General features: G+C 40.2%; 1 protein-coding gene across 1 annotated transcript in view; it reads right to left on the minus strand.

Annotated features, from left to right (window-relative positions):
- Positions 1-1843: 1843 nt before the first annotated feature.
- PARD6B (par-6 family cell polarity regulator beta) overlaps positions 1844-22508 on the minus strand; it is a 213882-nt gene continuing 193217 nt past the window's right edge. The window contains exon 3 of the mRNA XM_069651169.1: positions 1844-17192. Coding sequence (XP_069507270.1) covers positions 16354-17192 — 839 coding nt within the window. The 3' untranslated portion in view covers positions 1844-16353. The remainder of the gene's footprint in view (positions 17193-22508) is intronic.

Genomic DNA, 22508 nt, shown 5'->3' on the forward strand with positions numbered 1-22508 from the left:
TCCCGCATAGTCCCACCCCTAGGGAGACTATCGGGTACAGGCCTCACCTCCCTGGCTTCATGGAAAGGCAATGTCCCCCCCCTGCCCCCCCCAGGGGAGAAGTTGATGACACCTGATGAATCGTCACACTGCAAATATGTAAGCAGAACTGATTAAGATAATACATTGCTGAATATTCCCTGAATAGGCAACTCCCAACTGATGTCTGTTGGCACCCCGGTCTGCCAATTACATTCTTCAGCTGACCTTTTGGTTTGATCTTGCATGTTCATTAAGTAGGCCATGGATATCTATAGTCGCTCAGATGTCGGGTTTAATGGTACATGTGTATAAACGTGCAGTGTGTAAATGAGTGCTTGATAAAGTACATACATTAAAATAAGGTTCCTTCTCTATATTGTCTTGATTTGTTTAAATGCAGTTTTGACGCTTAGGAGTGAAAGGTTATGGGAAACGTGAGACGAATGGGTTCCGAAAGATGCCTTGTTAATTTATTAAGAAACTCACACGGACACCCCAGCTGTATTAATATTTAGCCAACAAATGGAAGATTGCACACCTTTTAAGTGTACATGGTGCCTGACAGATGCATCAAGGCACATCCTTAGTATGAACTCAGGCACAATATTGATTAAAGTCAATTATGATACAATACTCCCAAGATGGGCACAAAGCATGTGCAATTCCTTTTATATACAGACGATTCAATACTTGAAAGGACAGATAAAAAGCGTCAATTGTTTGCCTTTATTCTTTAACTTTTTACTTACTGTGAAAAGATATATGAGGGATCCTTGGTTAACATTTCCAAATTAAGGGTAACTGCATTGGCCATGCCATTAAGGAAAGTGGACTCCATCCACTGAGTCTACTTCTATTTTGGGCTGCAATAAGGATCAATGAGTAGGCCACACCCAACTTAACCTTCAGAAGAGAATCAAAATGGAAAATCTGACAATGTTTGCCTCGAATACACCAATATGGGCTGAGGGCAATGTTTTATTTCAAATACTCTATTCGAAATGGAAGCTAATCTGGAATTGGGTAGCAGCACAAAACGTTGAGGAAATACACAAAGTAACAAAGGAAGCATATTTGCCATTTAAACCTTTATCTGGTCCTGAAAACTTAATTACCCCATTCTCCGCAGCTGAACTGGGACCATGGATGAGCAGTATACCAAGTAACACGTTTGGGGTTGCAAATAAATTGTGGAATGAGTGGCCAGAAGATCTAAGACATCAGAAAGATAAAGAAGTTCATGAAGCTGCGGAAACCACACTTGTTCATTCAGGTCTTCCAGAAAGCACCAAACCTAGCAGTGTCCTGCAACCTATGCTCCCAATCGGATATGCAGCCCATGCGGCGATCTCTATTCTGCCTCCTTGACTTTGCCCTTGAACACAAGCCAAAAAACCCTAGCAGAATGATAAATCTATGGTTGATTGTAATAATTTGTCAGGTCACTTACTGGACTGCTTTATCGGTTTAGCTTTGAATGGTTCTTTCTCCACCTATTTCTAAATTACCATTCTTTACCTCCGAAACCATTTTAAGCCCCTCTGAGCTCTTAAGTATGAATGTGGCTCATTATAAAAACTTCATTGAGCAAGCAAAAGGACATTTATGCAAGTTAATTTGAGGTAAAATCCCATTTTCCTTTGCAGACAGCACAACACAAAAAGAATCCAGATATGCAAAGGGATCTTATGCTTCAAATTAAATTCATACCTTTTACGGGGAGATACAAACAAATGAGTCTAGGGTAGGCCCAAATAAACCATGTTAACAAATGTAGTCACATTGTGCATAAGGTATGCATTAAAAAATGACAGGCATCTGGTTTAAGATTTGAATAGGTTTATTATTCCAGTCTGTACAAATATAAGATACTAATATACAACTGAAGCTATAGTTTTTGATTACCAAAAATTAAAGTTCATTTAGTGTGGTATAAATGTGCATATACAATAAAGTTGTAGGAAAAAATACTGATATTTTCATTTAAACATTTTTATTTCTGTATAAAAATCACATCGCAAGTAAAATTCAATTCCAAAATATATATATATATATATATATATTATGCACATTGCAGAAACCAAACCTTTCTGAAATTATTTTAGTACAGGATGTGAAAGAACAGAAGATTCACAGTTAGACTATAAGAATGTAACAAAGAAAACATAAAATGATTGCATTTTCAATTTGCCACCATGCAATATTTTCTGATAAGGTAAGGTGCACTTAAAACGCAAGCTATTTCCACAAACATAAATAAGCTTAAGATTCTGGTCATGTTCTTTTTTATTGATGGATGCTTAGATAAGTATAAAGAATTCTGGAAAACTAAAACTCCATGAATGTATCCGACAATATGCAAAAATAAATAGTCCATAGCATTGAAATACATTTTAACTGGACCGTTGTCGAGTGGCCAAATGGCACCAATAAGACTATAGCAGCTGGCTCTTTCATAAAATACAATATCCACTGTAGATTTACCTGTCAAAACAAAACAGTGTAGCAATAAACCGGATATATTTTGTCCAATTTGGGAATTGGCCTGTTCAATGTGCAGGCAGAACACTTCAAGAATTGGATTGGTTTAAATAGTGGCAATGTCCTTCCTACAATCATTTCTTAAAAAACTTAATTTGCTTTTAAGATATAAACACTTTCTTGTAATGTGAAAGAGCACTCGGTCATACGAGGCCCTGATATATGGGCAGGTGTTGATTTTTTCAAAAAAGAAAAAGCATTATTCAATATTGAGGCAGCTGCAAATTCGAATGAATGTACTATTTAGTACTACATGAAAAGCAAACATTCAAATGTCTAACAAACTGATATTCTGTATTGCAAAGGATTGTTGCTCCCTGATGCAGCCTGGCTTTTCACCTACTTTGATCAAGTAGAAATTTGAAGTTCAGAAAGAAGATTTTGAACAATAAGCCTCATATGCAGAGTATTTCTCTTTATCAGGACAAGCGTGAACGTGAGTAATGGCTCACCATTTGTAAGATGGTTATAAAGCGCTCAATCTAGATTGCTTGCATTTCAATAAAGACTGCTCAATACAACAAACTATTTACAGCAATTGTCAGAGAAAGGGTCACAAACTGTCAAAATACCAAGTAGATGCACAAATTGCTGACACAGACACATGCAACAATTCGGAAAGACCCAAGGAACCCATACCACATACCAATATTTCCTAGATTTGTTTTTTTAAAGACATTGAAAAGAGAACTGTCACCCTTTTCTTGTATTCCCAACAATTATGAGGGTAATTTCTGTTCTTTTCAAAGGGATGTTTAATGAATGCAGGTCTATTAACCTTTCAAAAATCAGGATCCAATTTAGAAGAATACTGAAATTGGCAAAAGCGTAGGGCTTGTTTCATCTAAACTGAATGGCCTAAAACAGTTATTACAAAATGAACAGTTAAGGGTATTAGACATAACTCAAAGAGTTCTCATCTTATTATCAGTAGACATTTAATCATTACCCTTTCAGCTAAAAGACACCAACCATCTGTAAAATGTATTACATAGTCACCAGCAAGACAAGTACATAATAAATCAATGCAATTTGAGTATACAACAGATGAATCAATTGAAACTAAAAAAAAACACAATTTGTGACAACATCAACCTCATCTGTGCTAGTATTTAAAAGTGTAAGGATGCTACATCCTATTGTCAGGTGAAGAAAACAGACAAAATTGCATGATTTACATTGCTTAAATTTAGAGAGCATTAAACAAAAGCAGCCACACCAATAACCCATCTACCTGGTTGAGATAGTTTCTTCAACATATTGTCACACTGCTATGCAGCATCCAGAAAGTTCTCCATCACCTAGTTTCTGTAATTTAAGTATAAACAATTCTAGATGTATTAAAGGTGTAATTCTTTACCTTTTCTTCCACAGAAAACATAGCCCCCCCACCCCCGAAAAGTAATCTTTTCCTGGGGCATACAATATGTATAGCAAAATCTTAATATTAAAAAAATATGAAGTTAATTCTCATTTCCAATACCACGGAAATGTCCCATAACTTGGGTCGCAAAATATGCTTTTTATAAGAATGTCTGAGATTTTAAAAACAGAATATTCAAAGAGGTAGTGTATGAGAGCATAATAATATTTTTACAATCCTTATACTGAACCCCAGTACCACGTATATGTACAATTAATCTAACAATCTATGTTAAAACATTTCATCCATCCTGAAATAGATTTTATTAAACATTTACAAAAATATATAGTGGTCAGGAAGAACTTTACAAAATGCCATCAGCAGTAAGTGCATATCATGCCATTGGCCATGCAGTTGATATTTAAGTAATATGCAGAGTATACTTTTGATAAAGTATTTTAGTATTGAGAAGCCTTCATACTCCATTCATGTTTAACAGACAAATACTGCAAAGCACACAGACCAGTAGTTTTCCATTTAATGAGAACGTATGAGTTGAGAGAAGTTTTACTTTTTCTATAGATTGCACAGGTTATAGAAAAACATTTCCCAAGTCATACAGGCCTCATTAACATTTCTGAATGGAATTCCTTTTCATGCACATTGCAAGAATACACATTTTCAAAAAAAGCAACATTTGTCAGTATCTGTGTATTATTCTTACCATCTATGCACATTTTAACATTTACAAGTTGACATAATGAGTAGCCATGCCCAAGGGCTATTGATTATAAAAAATGTTGCATCAAACCTGCCATCATAATCCGTGTTCCAAATTTGCCATGTTAATACTCTGAACATGGTAAATGTAAGTGTAATTTCCCAGTGTTAAAAAGGTAATAAAAATGTGATTTCTTTCCAGTTATTTGTAAAGTTTAATCTCTTCTTTTAATGCAAGCATAGCTTCCCTGTTGCCAATTTACAAAATAAATAAAGTATGTATATGAACACAAAACAAACATTTCACATTTTTCATTGCACAAAATGTCAGTGTATTAGATTACCTATTATTGAAGTATAAGCTTCGGAACCTACAGTGCAAGTTTGATCTCATTCATATAATCGGGAAGGTTAAATAATCCTTTAGGAATATAAGTGGCAGGGTTTGAAAATAAATGTTAATTTACTACAGCTGTGCAGCTCCTGACATTAATTTCTAATAACAATATGGGTCTGTACAATAATAGTGAGTTATCTCAATTTTGCTTTTATACATGTACAAAAAATAAATCAACAAAAAAATAAATCAGATGTGCTCTTCTTTTGAACAATCAACTCAATTCAATGTTTAACTGAAGTGAATTGTGAAATGAAGTCATCTTTCTAAAATGGTATTTTGAGCAAAAGCTTGACATTAAACACAATGCCATCCCAATCCGTCAAGGTGTGCTAACATTTCCTCTTTGCAAACATCAGCACTATGGAGCTTGATTACTTGTCTGAGGAAATCCTTCTTAGTTTAAGGAGATGGGTACACACAAAATGTGTATATATCGCACTCTTGTCAAGTAAGAAATGGTGTGCTTTGTGTATCTGCAGAATTGAGGTTGCGAGTGACTTTATGGCTTGCTAGTAGCTATCAATTTGAAATTGTAATCTGTTCATTTTGTTTTGGCTGATGATGCAGCAAACCAGCGGTCCACAGAGTTAGACATTGTTCTTTGTCGTTATGATGTTATATCAGTAGTAAGTAAAAGGGTTACTAAACTGGTGTGATCTCAAATGTAGAAACACATCTTTTATGCTGTGGCAACCGACAATAGGATGAATTGCCTCTCTGCTTGCCTTGCCTATATCACACCTATCTCTATTAGCCAAGGAAAAGCACCCCAGTTAACAAATCACAGCAATGAAACATGGTGTTGGCACTGGGCCAATGAGTAGTGAAAAATAAAAACTAGAAGTCTGTTTCCATACCCCTGTTACGCGGGAGAGAAATCAGAAGAATTTTAGATGCAACTTCCTCGCTATCCTTCATGTCCTAAGAGAGACTCACTGGGTGTTCATAAAATGGTGCAAAAGTGAAACAGAAAAAACACACAGAATAGAACATTCCAGACTGCAATCAGTAACTCGTGGCATTTCTTTTTACATTTGGGAGACCGACAAAGAATAGTAATTTGATGACATTCTAAAGATTGATATATATATATATATATATATATATATACATACAGTAGTTGGACTACAAAAATGAGGCATGCCAAGTGCCATTCTCAAACAAAAGACGTAGGATAGAAAGTCATTTGAAGAAATATTTTTAGAAAGTCAATTGATAAGAATGGAACATAAGCAGCGCCGGAAAATACAAAATGGACGTCGACATACCTCTCGCAAGGTGACAACCGATGCTTAGTAGTTAATGTACATACAAAAATCGAATTTTAAAAAATGTCAAACAAAAGGAAGTGTTGCAATTCTGTTGACATTAAGAAATCCCAAGCGTATGGGATAGGTAATGAAAAGAATATATTGAGAACACACATCTTTCAACAAAGTAGTGTTATGAAGTACACACTTTAATTGCTAAAAAAAAGTTTAGCCAATAGAAATTAAAACCTGGCATGAAATAAATACCAGGAATGTAAACAAATTCTGCCAAGAATTTAAAAAAAAAAAAAAAAGTGTCCATCAATACTGCTGCTTTCAATCAGCAAGTTATGTTTTCTGCGGCATTCAGCTAAGTATGGACAACTATAGGAATGATCACAATGGCTTTTTACAAAAGATAGAATCGGCACAAAGCTTTAACCAGAAAGACATATTTTAGAGGGCTCCAAAAATAAACTTTAAAAAGCACCACACACAAACTTGATAGAATTTAAATTCTAGAGCCAGTCCTACAATACTCTTCTCTCATAACCGTTGTTTAGGAATTATGCTCCAGGAGCAAAGCCGGAAGTGGATTTCAAAGTCGTTGAAATAATGGACATGGTAGTTGCACATGGTTTCCCTTCTGCCATACGTTTGATGCCTGAGCTGCTAAGCCTTCAGAAGCATGATTTGAAGTAGAACATTGTTCGATAGTGAGCTTTTTTCCAAAACACAGTTAGTGCGGAGCATGGGTATTTGAACTAGGAGATCATTTACTGGACTAAAATAATGTTGGGGACGCCATCGCTTATACAACTGCAGACTCTTCCCCCATTCCCAATCAGTGCTTACAGATTGCCTAGCAAAAGTGTCTGGAGGCGCTCATATTGTAGACTTTATAGAGTTGTAAAGGGTTGCCTGCCAAATGTAGAATTAGCTTACCTTGAGATTGTAACCATGAAGTACTACTAAAATGTTATAGCTGTAGAGTAGCCAACGTGGCTGCCCTGATCTTCATAGAACGACAGATGCAATCATAGTTCTAAGTGGGTAATAGGTTTGAGAGTGCTGCTAGTGATTCAGAAATTAGCTTCTTAATACCTGCCAAGTAGAAGAGTATGCATTAACTAAATGCTAGCTAAAAGAGCTTTAGGGACTTTTTTATATAAATAATCATCAAGTGTTCAAAGTACATGTAGCTCTTCATATAATCCATTGTTTCTAGGTTACAAAGCATCCTGCAAATCTGACAAAGAATGCATGAGCCAGGCATTTCAAGTCTTCTGCTTTAAAAATTGCATCTTCCTATGTTTAGCAGTGTATTCTAAGCACTTTTGTATTTAGACAGAAGACGGAAGACATGAATTGTGAACACTTGTTTAAATAAAATCTGAAGTGTGGCATAATATTGATGCATCATGATGCATTAGTGATATAGTTAAAAGCACTGAACAAATTTTGCGGTCCAAGTGTTCTCAGTTGCATGAAGTTGAAGTACAACGTAGGATAAACTCTTGCTTATAACTTGTACAAACTAGAGCTGCTCTATTACGGGGATAAGACTCAGTCTAATAAATAGGATGCTGTATAATGGATTGGCAGCCATGTTACAAAAGCTACTACCATACCAGTAAAGAGTTATCAAGTAGACAAAGCAGTAACGTGGAAGAATAGCTATTCATATGAAAGAAAGGGGGACTGCTAAAACTCAACTTCACAACAGTTAAAAGAATGTGGACTTGAACATCCAACCACATCATTGTATTAAAAGCAGACTCCACAAATAAACCCTATTTTTCTAATGCTTTGGTCTCTACAATTCCACACTCCGTGTTTGCGTCAACATTAAAATTATTTGGTTAAAATGTGTGGATTCCCGAGTGATCCATTTTAAGCATGTTTGTCCATTTAGGTGTTTTTCAATTTTGACCAGATAAAAGGAATATATTTACCAGATGAGGTGGTGTCGAGGCATAGTCTTAAAATTGCAAGAAAAGAAAAAAGTAACTCACTGTGGTGACACCATACTTATGGGACATTCTGTCCTTCGTGACTGGAACAGAACTTTTTTTGAGCAGCACCAAATCCTTTTTTTTTTATTCCAGGGTTGGAGCATGAGCAGCATTGGTGCTGCCTTCCAATGCCACGCCCAGAGCATCGTCCTTTTCCTATCGCTAAGGTTGATCTACTAGCAACTAAGGATATTTTTAAAGGAGAAAGCAGGTGATCATGTGGAGGAAAGGGGACTCTGTATTAGGAGTACGTTACTCACTAAACTGAGTTACTTTCTTACTCCTTGTCCCATTTTCTCCATACTTATGGGAGATTCACAAGCACTGGAACATAGGTGTTGGGTGGATGGTCTTAATTCCATATTAAAGAGGTTTTTAAGAACTGCCTACGCAAACTGAGCGTCCGCTCTGGGACTCAATTGAAGGCAGTAGTGTTTGTACAAGACTGATGGAGCAGCACATGTAGCTGTTTTTGCAATAGACTCCCAGGGCACATATTTCCGAAAAGCGACTAAGGCTGCATTTGTCCTTACAAGGTGTGCATGAAGTCACTTCGGTGGAAGACCTTGAACAGAGTAGAAGCATGAAACTATCCATTTGGAAATAGTAGCTTTAGAAGCATGAGCACCTCTCAAGAGTTCCCGAAGGTTAGGCTTGAAGAAGTTCTGAAATCCTTTGTTCTGTCTAAGTAGAATTTAAGAGTTGTTCTAACGTCCAAATTATGCAAGACTGTCAGAGGATGGTTCAGGAAAAAATACTGGTAAATAAGTTTCTTAGCTGATCTGAAATTCCATAACCACATTCGGTCAACAGGATGGATGTGCCTGAAGGACCACTTTATCCCGATTAAACATCGTAAAAGGATCTTTGGCACAAAGAGCCCGCAGTTCGTTAACACTTATTGCAGAAAAGATTGCCACGAGTAAAGCAACCGTCAATGAGACCAATTTAATATATCAGTAGTTGCCATGGGGTTGAAGGTTTTGTGACATATTGCATTGAGAAACACATTTAGATTCCGTATAACATGAGGGGATTTAGCAGGAGGATGGGGGTGACAAAGGCTATCAAAATGACATTAAAACTACCAGGGTTGACATCCAGCAAGGTAAAAAGGAATTATTTTCAGTGCTTAGATACGGGCACAAGGCTATATTTATACAGAACCTATCTGGATACACGTAGCTGTGATATGAATGAAAGAACCTGATCTAAAGAATCCGTCTAAAGGTTTGGCTCTTTTTCTAAATTCCAGTGACAAAAATGGAAGCCACTTAACCGTCTTATATTGTGCACTAGTAGAAAGCTTCTATGTAGCCTGAATGAATAGGTTCTCATCTGAAGGACTGAGGTGCGCTAGTGAGCTGATCTCAGTACCACGCCACCAAGTTCAGCGATTGTGGGGTGGGGTTTAATACCAGACTTTTGTCCTGATGAAGTGGGCCTGCTAGAGCTGAAAAACGGAGAGGCTCATAAGGTTGGAAAACCAGAAACTCACTGGCCACCAAAAAGCTATGAATATCAGTCTACAGTTCATTGTGTTCTGTACCTTTCATAATGCCTGATGAATTAGCAGGGGGAAATGCCAACACAGTCTCATTGTCCCAGGAGATCTCCAAAGCATATCCCAATGAGTTTAATGCCAGGCCTTCTCTGGAAGCATTAATTGGAAATTTCTTGTTCCCAGCCATTTCACATAAATCAACTTGGGGAGTTTCCCACTTGAAGATTCAAATCAGTAATATTGATATTCAGCTCCAATTCGTGGTTTGTCGTCACCAGGCGACTGAGGGAGTCGGTTGTCAAATTCTCTGATCCTGGCATATCACCGCCTGAAGCCATATTCCTCTCCCGATTGCCCATTCCCAAATCTGCACCGCCAGCAAGAGAAGGGGTAAGATTTGGTTACACCTTGTTTGTTTACATAAAAAACAGACACTGTACTGTTGGTACAAATGCGTGTGGTCATGTCACAATATTTGTCTGGAAGCCTTTGAGCGCTAGGACAAATTCTCTTTATTCCAGGACATTTACATGCGCCCCCCCCCCTCACTAGAGTCAAAAGTAGCTGCACCCCACCCCAAACGAAAGAAGAGAAGTCTGTTGTAATTGTAATGTGATTAACAGTCTCGAAGAAAGGCACATCCTCCTCTAGATTCTCCAGGTTCAACCAGCATATCAGGTTGAGTCTCATGACCGCTGTCACAGGGGCTAAGCGAGACTGGCGATCTGAAGCAGGAGACAATGCCAGTCTCAAAAACATCTGTGTCCGCCTCATCTTGACCCTTGCTAATTGTACCGGTAGTAGACAGGATGCAATTAAAATCCAGTAGTTTCTGAAACAACCAGGCCATCACGTGAGTTGATTGTTGAAAGATGGACAGTCTGATCTAGGTTTGATGTTCTCTGTTATGACAAACATCCTGGCAAACACTGTATTCCAATGAAACCTTATGAAAATCAGGTTCCGGAGGCCATCGTGGAAGCTTTTGACCAGTTTACTGAGAAGCTTAAGCGATAAGAAAATATGTTTTGTTGGTTTATTTATAATGCGCAGCAGACCCAAGGGTATTCGGGCGCAGACCAGGAAAAGAGGATTGTTCAGCTTAGGTTACAAGCTGTGCATTGCAGTACAAAATAATAACAAACAGTACTGGCCTATATCATACAAATGAACAAGCTAGCAAAAATGATCAGGACTTTGAGATTGAGTCCCACCAGATGCGGACACTGGGACCTCCAAAGCCAATATTTCAAATATGGATATACATGAACCACCCCGCCCACTCGAATTTGGAGGTAGGCTGCAACCGGCAAAATCATCTTTGTAAAGACTCTGGGAGATGAGCTCAAACCAAAGGGCAAAACTCTGAAAATTCCTACAATTCTCATTAAGACAGGCGCACTTCCAATACAATGTGGAGATCAAATAGGAATATGAGGATATGCATCTTTCAGATCCACTGCAAACATCCAATCTCTTTGTTGTATAGAGTACATTGAAACTATGCAGGAGTGATCATCTTGAAATGTTCCTTGTGGAAGGTAAAGGTTGTAATTCAACAGGACTATTATCGTGTGAAGGACAGCCTGGTTCGGCACTGAAGAGGCAAGAATAACATTTCTCTCCTCAGTCAGTGGAACTACTCCTATTACTTTCATAGAAATAAGTGTCCCAATCACTTCCAATAGAGCTATGGTTCCATTCTGGTGAAAAGGGGGATGCAAAGGAGCAATGCGAGTAACAGGGAGGCGAGAGCCTTTGTAAGTAACTGAAAAAAAACAATGCATCTGAGGGGATGGTAACCCCATGATTCTAGAGGATGGTAAAAATACCCTCTGCCCCCATCAGTTTCATGGGACCAATCCGGAGCATCACTTAGTGGTCGTATTGGTTTGGAATAGGATGCTGCTGTTGAGGAAACTAGGTCTAAAAAGAAGCCTCTACCTGCTGTTCTCCGTTTTTCTCAAGACACTGTGTGAACAAACTGAGTGCTGGGACTTATCCCACAAAGAAGTGGGAACGAAAGGCAGGCCTCTGAAAAGGTGGATTTGTGAGCCACAGGTTTTGTTAAAACTGGCAGTCTTTGCTGTTCAAGTGCTTGTTTTCCATTTTGTCAGTTCCTCATTCGTAGAATTATGGAAAATGTCCTTACTCTCTAATGGGAGATCTAAACAATTTTACTTGAATGTCGCTTGTGAGGTTTTTGGCATGTAGTCATGCCAGATATCGGGTATCTACTCTAATCAGTAGATCTCTAGCCGAGGTAACCATGGGTTGTGCAGTGTATTCAAGTAAGTCTTGCACCACTCTTCTAGCATCCTTCAAACCATACTTGAAGGGCTCAAGGTTGCCTACAGGAATGTAGTGCCCCCAATGCAGACCATTCTTTCCACAGCTTCAGATTAGCCACAGCTAAAAACAGCCTTGGTGTTTGCTTGCTTTAATTGAAGTGCTGAATTTGAAAATACCACCTTCTTACCCACTCCCTCCAGGATTTCAGTTTTTTAGCTTCCGAGAAAAGATCCTTTTGAAAAGTAAGCCTGGAGTGTTCAGACATAAAGCACCTACTTCAGTCAGAAGAGACTCTGGCCTAGGAAAATCCAAATAGGTCATAAGATCAAGAATGGGGTTGTAGAATGTATGAACTGAAGGTAGCTTGTCATTTTCCAGCGTGTCAGTATTGCCTTTATCAAAAGAGGTGTGTGGGCTTCAGGTTCGGATCTGCTGACGGTGAAGCCTGTTGTGGCCCAGGCTCTGGTGGATGCTCCTTCGGAGGCACAGTAGGTGCAGGAACAGATTTAGGAGGTTTAGAAATATCCTGAGATTGTAGACAAGATCCATGAAGAGATCTCTAAAGTAGTTTTTCATTGGATCAGAGTGCATTAATGCCATAAAATTAATTTAAAAATCCTCTTTGAAGGACTGACTTTTGTGGTTGAGGTTTTTGGGCTGGTCTAGAAAAATGGTTTTGTCCCACGAATCAATTGCCACAAGAGGTCCCCTAGCCGGTCTATGTCGTGGAAAGGAGTAGACCTGGATGGAAGAGAAAGTACAAGGCAACGACATTCTAGTATGTGTTGACCTCTTGACTTTTGTTGCAATGGGATCTCTACCTGAAGATGCACTAGGAACCGACTTATCACTGAGGATTGCTGCTGATGTCAGAGGAAATGGCTGTCACAGGATGTGTGGGGCCACCATTCTGAGAGGTGTAGTGGTAAACTGCATCACAAGATTGCCAGAGTACGGAGTCTATTTGGCAATTTGCCTGGAGGCCTTTGATTGCAACTTTTCAAGAGGATTTGAAGCACTTGTAGAATCCTTTAATGAGGAAATGGTTTTGGGCACTTTGGTAGGAACCTCGGAAAAACTGGTTTTGTTGGCGTAGGCCCTGACCGCTTAGCAATTACTAGGGGTGCCTTGACAAGGCCGCTTTTTAGCCCCTCTAAAGATCCTCTGTCGTTTCTCCAGTAGATTGAGCCATTGATAGGGGATCCTCATCCCTGCCATTAACTTTCTTCGGCAATGTGGCTCTTCAATGAAGTCTATCAGATGGTAGAAAAACTTCTTTGCACCACTTAAGTCTTTTCTCAAGTGCCTGTATCGAGAGGGTTTTGCAGTAGAAATACACTTCATCGATGGTCTGGACTAGACACTTGAGGAAAAGATTATGGGAATTCTCTGCCGCCTACTTACAACTACAGGAAAGACGGCGCTAACACTTTATGCTCTGGCAGAGGCAAACTACCAACTATGGGATGGCCAGAAAGGTAAAGGAATTGTGTTAGGGCAAGAAAAAAGGCAGAGGAAAAAGTACCCACAAGTACTACTGCCCGAGTGTCTGATCCAGACCGCACAGAAAAAAAGCAATGAAGGGTGAGAGTTGGGGTGGGGCATTGGAAGGTGGGAGCAAGGCCACTTCTGCGCTTGTCCCTTGCATAAATATAAAAAAGGACTACTTTTTGGTGCTACTCCGGTCCCATCCCAAAGGTTGCATGTCCCATAAGTATGGTGGAAAGGGGACGAGATGTAATAGTATGGGAAAGTATCATGATGTTCTGAAATGTAATACGGTCCATAAAAATGATGCCTGTCTAGGAACCAGATATCAAAAGAACAGAATTACTAACCTATGCTGTCTAAAGTATGATACGTTAAGAAGTGATTTAAATACTCAGTCCCTTTCAGGTTAGATGTATGTTAGAAAACCGCTTTTAACTGCTATGCAGACAAAATAAAGGACGTGCAATTTAGGTGTAGCTGCATTTTACAACTGTAGATATGTATCCTTGTAACTATGGCAGACTTAATTCTAAAGCATTTACATTCAAAACGTTTTTAAAAAGGCTTTGCTTATGAACACCTGAGCCCAACTTGTTCAAAAGAAAAAGTTAAAACTTTTTTTCAAATCGACATAAATTACTCATTCTGATTCTCACTAAATCAGAAAGATTCTCACTAAAATTCTATTCCTTTGAGGTTACAAAGTTACGCGTATCTAAAAGACATCGAACATGTGACAATTTTCTATAATGGGAAAGGAGAGCCCGAATATGAAAATCAATGTAGGATGATACGACGGGTTATTTATAACGCACTTAATACCCAGAGATTTCTAAGCGCGGCACCGGGGATCGAACGTGTTGCTTCTTGTCGTCTTGCTTCCAAAGCGAGCACGTTGCCCCTGAGCTATCCTCCTGCAACAAGCTTTGCGGTTACAGCCAATAGGTGCTTCATGAGGGTACACAAGAGTATCCCAACAAATAGTGATTGATTGCCTTTTAAATATTTTTAATTTAAAGAGATATATGATCAATGAAGTCTTATAAATCAGACATAGCCCTATATGGATTGGATCAGGGTTCAATGTGAACTCAGACACAATGTAAATACAGACAGATTAAAGACAAGCAGGGGAAAAAGAAACCACAAGGCAGATTTAACAGAACAAGAGGTACAGCACCCAGAAGTAAAACCCACAAGTAGGTCAAGGACCTCAAGGTACCCAATGCCACGTTCTGCAGAGAAATGATTTAACATTTGCTAGAACGAGGATTCCAATTGCAGTCCAGTCCATTTCAGTCGTCCTAAGTGAGAATCCCTGGGGCTATCTCAAGCAGAAGAGAGACATGGTTCTATTGTCAGAAGGGAGTGTGCAACAGCCTACCAAGGCAGGTTGGAGCAGCCCTACAGAGATGTATACTAACTGGATTAAGCAGAGTAAGTGAGCTGCTACTTTCCAAAGGTTGTGAAGCATAGATAGGTGACCTTAATTAGCTGCAGATGGATCAGGAAATGTGTGAGGATGACCGCTTAAACTGAACTTGTGCTCTCATGTTAAGTGCTCCTTTGACACAAAATTGGGAATTTTGATTATTTAAAGGCATGGATTAAAGGCACTTACTACAACTACCACACCATTTCTTGTTGTGAAATATAAAATTGTCATCTGGCCCCAATAGAAAGCCCAATACTTGATTGTTACAAGCAAATTATACATATATATTCCTCTCTAGAGGAAAGAACAGAGTTGTCAGACTACTTCATCAGAGCGTAATCACTCTATACACAATAATTAATGTTCATAAGTGCCCAATGATATAAACACTAAGTGAGGCTATTTGAAAGAGATGTATGCAAACATTTTCCATTGTGACATTTTGTGTTGAATGACAATACTAATACATTATATACATAAAGTAAACAGACTACTACTCTTTAGAACAAGTACAAAAATAAGGTAAAGATTAAAGACATTTCACATGGATGCAACAGGTTGTCATTTTAGGACTTGAGCAACAGTATAAGACAGCATCATTTGGAGATTTGGATAACATACATACACGTGCACACGCACAAACATATGGCATAAACTGTGCATTCTAAACAATCAATGGCAAAGAAGAAATAGTGTGCATGTGGAGGACTGGTTTATGCGTGGAGCAGCTTGTCTGTTCCAGAGATTCGTGTGATATTGTTTGGGGGTAGGGAGAGCTATTATACTGAGGCGGCACTCATGGTGTTTTGTCACACAGATTCATTATGCTATAGACAGGATGTTTACAAATCACACCAATCTCAAGCTCCAAACTGATGGATAATGATATGATAGTAAAGGAAAGTGAAGTGGGTGAGGCATGGAAGGAGCACAAAAGTGGAAGGTTGAGTTAAAAGCATCTGGCGAGGGGCGCTCCTGCATGGTACCATCTATCGGGTTTTAACAGCTCAGAGATCCGTCTGCTACGTGAGGAGGTGCCATTTACAACACTTAAGGGCAGAGGTTGACAAAACTTAGAAAATAAGTATGCTGCAGTTACAAGATCATACCTGGAAAATATTTGCTTATAACGCAAAACCAAAAAGACTTGATCGCGCTGCTGAATTATAGGGGAAAACTTGCATATTAGATCTTCAAAAGCGGCTTGCTTAATCTGTCATTAAGGCCAAAGATGACAAGAATGAGCAAAACAAAATATACAATCAACGAAAGCGAGATGAGAACGTTGAATGGCACCTTCAAAAAATGTAGAATGGTTAGTTTACAGTGTTATAATTGTTCCATCTTCTTCTAAGCATTTTTGGTTGTCATTGCTTTTTTCGGGGGCAATGCCAGCATCATCAACTAACGTAATGAAATTAAATTCATTAGATGGTATGAAACCATTATGCGTTTCATGAAGTGATTCCATCTGTGTCAATGATTCAAGGCTTCCAATGTTAGGGGTTGCTTTTGGAATTTGCTGGGGCTCTCCCGCGCCTTCAATAATAATGTCTTCATCATCACTATCGACTTCTTCTGGATGGAAATTTTGCACAATCTGTTGCGTTGCCATGTAGCCATGGAGGCTAGTACTACTGTCAGTAGACTGACCAGAGCTGCCAGAAGTCCGACTGTTCCTCACAACATTATTTCTCTGATTTGCTGGCCTTACTGTTATGATTAAATTATGGCTATTCGCAATCATCATATCAGTCACTTGATCAAGAGATTTTCCAGACACCTCGATGCCATTCACTTCAAGGACTTCATCATTAACTGCGAGCAGACCAGTACTTTGAGCCAGACCTCCAGGTACAAGTCTTGATATAAAAATGCCTGGTACTTTCTCTAATCCATGAGGTGTTACTCTGACACTGGATCCATCACGGATGTAGAATCCAAGTGGCTTTTCAGATCCATGCTTGTAAAGTCTAACTCGGCGGTGAGATTCTGGAAGAATGTCTACATCGATAATGGAAGAGACTGGCCTGAAGTCTCGTGGCATGCCGATGACAATATGGGGTTTCTTTCGGTTATTGTCTGTACGTAGCACATTTGATAGAACATTTTTCTTCCTTGTTAAAGTGTCTGCACCAAATGCACTGTAGTCTGCTTCCTCTGAAAAGAAGAAAGAACTAAAGTTACTAACAAAATACAATGCAGAAGCCTAAAATGCAAATATAATAACCTGTCTATATGTTGTATCACAAATATATAAACATGAAACCGCTTTCAAGGAATACATTATCAATTCAAAGTACTTGCATCAAGGACGTGGATACCTGCATGCTCCATTGGCCATTATGAAAAGATACCAACACACAATGCTCACTTCTGAGGGTATAAACTCTTAACAGATCATATTACTACTGTTCCACGCATTGCCACATATATCCGTATGGACAAGGCAGAGTCATGATCTATACCCGTGACACAGATTGAGGGAGAATTTGTGTTCAGACTTTTTCCATCAAAACAGACCTTTTTGAGTTAGGAGTTTCTTCTTTTGTCTCTTCATGGATGCCAAAAAAACATCAGAAGCAGCAGCCACCGTGCTCATAGCACTAGTATTTGAAATGGAAGGCTTCCATGATATAAACTGCCACAAAGCTCACATTATGTTCACACTTACACAATCATCAAGAACAGAGGGGTTGCAAAAGAGGACACAGTCCTCTAATCCTCCTGAATTTCTGTAGATTACATGGAAACTAGCAACATTCTCACTGGAGTCTTCATTAAGTGGACTGGATGTATGTGGCAGGAGGATGGAAGCTGTAAAATTCAGACGATTGATTGGACTTAAAGTAAAATCTTATTGAACACCTTTTTAAAATTAATAATGCAGTCGTGAGAGTAAAAAAGAGGGTAATAATTCTGTACAGGTTTTACTAAAGGACATTGGACATAGTTGAAAAAGTGGTTTCATCAAAGCTCACATAAGGGTTTAATCTACAAGTGAAAAACAGGTTATTATAGCGTTTGAAGTTGGATTGTGCTTGGCGGCAAAAGTCATGAGATCCATAATTTTAAGATCCTCTTGTAGACTTCTGGGCTTAAGTCACATGCATGGAGTCTACATCTATATTCCTCACCTACTGACTTAGGTCTAGTTCTTTAAGGCTATACCAGAGACAATATTTATGATCCGGACTGCTTGTCAGAAGTATTCAATGAAGTATAACTAGAAAAAAAATGACAACAGGAGAGTAGTCTCCTTAATAGATTCTGTTAAAGCATGTAAAGCCATTGCAAAACGGCTGGGTACTTTGGCAGTTTGTACATAGTAACCTGTTTAGGCAACCGGTTTTCCAGTTACGTAAACAATATATGTAAACACTTCATGCATGTGCATTGTCATAAATCTACTGGTAAGACAAATATTGCTTTTACAAGAATAGCCATTTTAAGTGCTGCAAAAATATTATTCTAATGTCCACGGACATTAATGTTTACTAATTTCCAACCTGCCTAGGGAAGGGCAAACGAGTGCACAAATAACAGCACAAACATCAAAATCATTTTTTTTTTTTCAAGGGGAGCTGGGGACACCCCCGCACCCCCTATTGCCTTTGACCCATATATAACGTAGTCTGCAGGGATTTGGCCCATTTATTTTCAGATGCTCTGATTTTCGGATATATACTTTGCACCAGCCATTGATGCACGGCTGAAAAGATACAGGGTTACAATTTGTTATCGAATGACTACAGTTACGCACCATTGAGGATTTGACTCATTATTTCTCTTGTAAATACGGATATTAACCCGCTTCAGTAATTGGTTATACAGGAAGCAGTTTTGGCCTTGATAACGACCCTCTGCTCGAAACACGTGTCGGCTGTCCAATTCTCTGAATACATTTTGTCATTCAAGAAACTCTTGTTTGTGGAAATATCCATATTGAGACAATACGTACCCGTTATTGAATGATTTTTCTTGTTACTTGAGCGCGACTCTCCTACCCATCATAACCACTTTGATTGCCCATATAGATGGTCACCATTTATAATGTCGCCACAACCTTTTCCCAGCAACATTATGTATGGTGACCATATGTATGGGGATATCACCACCTGAGACCTTTTCAAATAGTCTGGATTTTTACCATAAGACATGCATTACTTACAGTAAAAGCATTTCTGATGATTGTATCTACTTAGATTCACATGCTGTGCATATGGTCCGACATCCAGTGGTAACCGCAGAGTATTGCATCTTGTCTTTCGGGGGACCGAAAGGAGACGTCGGCATAGGCGTGTCTGAAACACTATCCCTATCGTGACGTGTGGGTATTACCCAAAATCCCTCACGCGCCGAGGTCCCTCCGACTATTTTTTTCTGCCATGAGGGAGCTCAAGGCTATAGTGAGAGTACATGAAGAGAGAAAGTAGTAAGAAGCCTATGTTCCTTCCACCCCAAGCGAGCACGCAGGGAGGACGCATGTGAATCTAAGCAGATACAATCATCAGAAATGCTTTTACGGTAAGTAATGCATGTCTTCTGATGCTTGTTAATATGCTTAGAATCACATGCTGTGCATAGACTAGCGAGCAGTACCCGGAGTTGGAGGTGGGTTGTGAGAAGCAACAGTAAAAAAAATATGTCTTAGTACTGCTTGTCCCACCTGAGAATCAGACCTAGAATGAGTGTCTAGGCAATAGTGTTTTGTAAAGGAGTGTACAAAAATCCAGGTTGCCGCTTTGCAAATGGACTCAAGGGGAACATTTGCAATGAATGCTATGGATGCCCCAGTGCCTCGAGTAGAATGTGCTCTAGGCTTGAAGGGCAGTTCTCTCTTTGCAAGAGAGAAACAGTGTGATGCATTTGACAATCCACCTTGATATTACTGATTTAGAGACAGGATCCCCTTCTCTACCAGCTGCAACTGAAACAAAGAATTGTTTAGTTTTCCTCAGTGGTTTAGTTCTATCCATGTAGAACATGACTGCCCTGCGCACATCTAGTGTGTGAAGGCTTCTTTCGGCCATGTTAGTAGGTCTCTGGAAGAACGTGGGTAGTTCGATTGACTGGTTCACATGGAACTTTGAAATAAATTTCGGCGCAAATCTGGGACGAGTGCGCAGAACTACCTTATCCTTGTGGACTATAACAAAGGGGTCCAAAACCGAGAGGGCCTGTAGTTCGCTAACTCTTCTGATAGAAGTGATAGCTACTAGAAAGGCTGTCTTGTAAGTCAGGTCTTTCAGACTAGCTTTATGCATAGGCTCAAAAGGGGGTCCCATGAGCCTAGTTAAAACCACATTTAGATCCCACCCAGGGGATACATTCTTTTAACCCCTTCCATAAAGGCTTTAATCACAGGTATTTACCACCACAACACCTTCTGCTGTGACATGGTGTAGGCTAACAACGCCGCTAGGTGAACCTTTAAGGAATTGAAGACTAACCCAGAGTCCAACAGATGGGTTAGATATAACACAATGTGTGAAGGCGAGCAATCGGTGGGATTGACACCTTTGGAACTGCACCAGATGACAAAATGTTTCCATTTGCTGGCATAGCAATAATGTGTGTTAGGCTTTCTTGCCTCCCTCAGTATGTCCATGCATCTTTGAGGGAGTTGCAGATGTCCAAACTCTATGACCTCAGGAACCAGGCTGCTAAGTTCAGAGTTTGTGGGCATGGGTGCAGAGTCTCCCCCCCTGTCATGAGACATGTTGTACGGGCAGGGCAGCTTGACTGGTGGGGAGAGGGACATTTCCATCAGGTGCGCTAACCAAGGTTGGCGGGCCCACATGGGAGCCACCAGAATCATGGTGACGGGTTCCTGGTGCATCTGTGTACTATCTTGTTCAGAAGAGGAGTCGGGGGGGGGGGAAAAGCGTAGACAAATTTCCCCGACCAAGTTATCCAGAGACCGTTCCCCTTGGATCGGTTCTGGGGGTACCTGGAGGCGTTATCTTGGCATTGGGCGTTCTCCTGAGTAGCGAACAGGTCGATCTCTGGATCTGGAAACCCCCATTCTGCAAAGACGTTGGATACAATGTCTTCGTGCAGTCGCCATTCGTACTCTTCTGGCAGATGAAAATCTCTGCCGAGTACGCCTGCCAGAAGATTGAGTTCCCCTGGAACATGTTGGGATATCAGGAACATCTTGTGTTTGAGAGCCCATATCCAGATGTTTTGGGACAGCTTGGATAGCCCTGGAGAGTTAGTGCCCCCCTGTTTGTTCAGGTAATACATTCCTTTTGTGCTGTCGGTTAGGACCAGCACTGTCTTCCCTTGCAGTTGCTCCTGAAAGGCTTTCAATGCTTTGAACAAACCTAGTAGCTCCAGATGGTTTATATGGTTGGACGCTACCTGATGGGACCACACTCCGTGCGCTGTCTGTTGAAGCAGGTGAGCACCCCACCCTGTGAGAGATGCGTCTGTCGTGAGAGTGGCTTCCACTGCAGGGGTGGTGAAGGTTTTCCCCTTGAAGAGGTTCTCCCTCGACCACCACTGCAGAGAGAGAACGAGGGCTGGTGAGACAACTAACAGATCTTCCCATTGTCCGCTGGCCTGACACCACTGGCTGTTGAGCCACTCTTGCATGGGACACATGCGCAGCCGCGCGTGGGGAACCAAGTATATGCATGACGTCATCATCCCTCGCAAACGCATAGCTTTGCGTACCGTCACCGCTCGACTGGCTACATATTGAGGAACCTGAGAGAGCATGTTCTGAACCCTCTCGCTGGAAGGGAAGACTAGACCGTCTTCCGTACGAATTAGAGCCCCCAGGAACTGTTTTACTTGGGGACTAAGCTGGATTTCTTTTCGTTGATAGAAAATCCCAGGCTGAACTGAAGTGCCTTTTGGGAGTTCGAAAAACAAACGTCGAACGAGTCCCCCGTGATGAGCCAATCGTCGAGGTAAGGGTAAACTGGAACTGAAAGTCTGCGCAGGTGTGCCACTGCCAGGACCTTGGTAAACACCCTTGGCGCCGAGGCTATGCCGAAGGGAAGTACCTTGAACTGATAGTGTATGTCCTGAATCACAAACCTTAGGAATTTTCTGTGCGCTGGCAGCATTGAAATATGAAAGTATGCATCTTTCATATCCAATGTTGTCATGAAGTCCCGCTGTTTTAGCAATGGGATCACCTCTTGCAGTGTTAAAATGCAAAACTTCTGGGGCTTTATGAACTTGTTCGCTGGCCGCAGGTCTAGAACAGGACGCATGGTGAGATCTTTTTTGGGTACAAGGAAGTACACTGAATAGATACCCTCGTTTACCTTAAGAATCAGGACGGCTTCTATGGCGTCCTTTCCCAGCAGCGCTTCCACCTCTTGGATCAGGATCTGCAGATGTTCCGGTGAAAGGCGCCGATGTTTCGGCGGTCTGAACTGTGGAGGTCGGGAGAATTCTACGCAGTAACCGTGGGCGACCGTCTTTAAGACCCACTGGTCTGAAGTTATCCCCTCCCAT

Source organism: Ambystoma mexicanum, chromosome 3p, assembly GCF_040938575.1.
Source record: "Ambystoma mexicanum isolate Mex_15411 chromosome 3p, UKY_AmexF1_1, whole genome shotgun sequence".
In the NCBI taxonomy this organism is placed as follows: Eukaryota; Metazoa; Chordata; class Amphibia; order Caudata; family Ambystomatidae; genus Ambystoma; species Ambystoma mexicanum.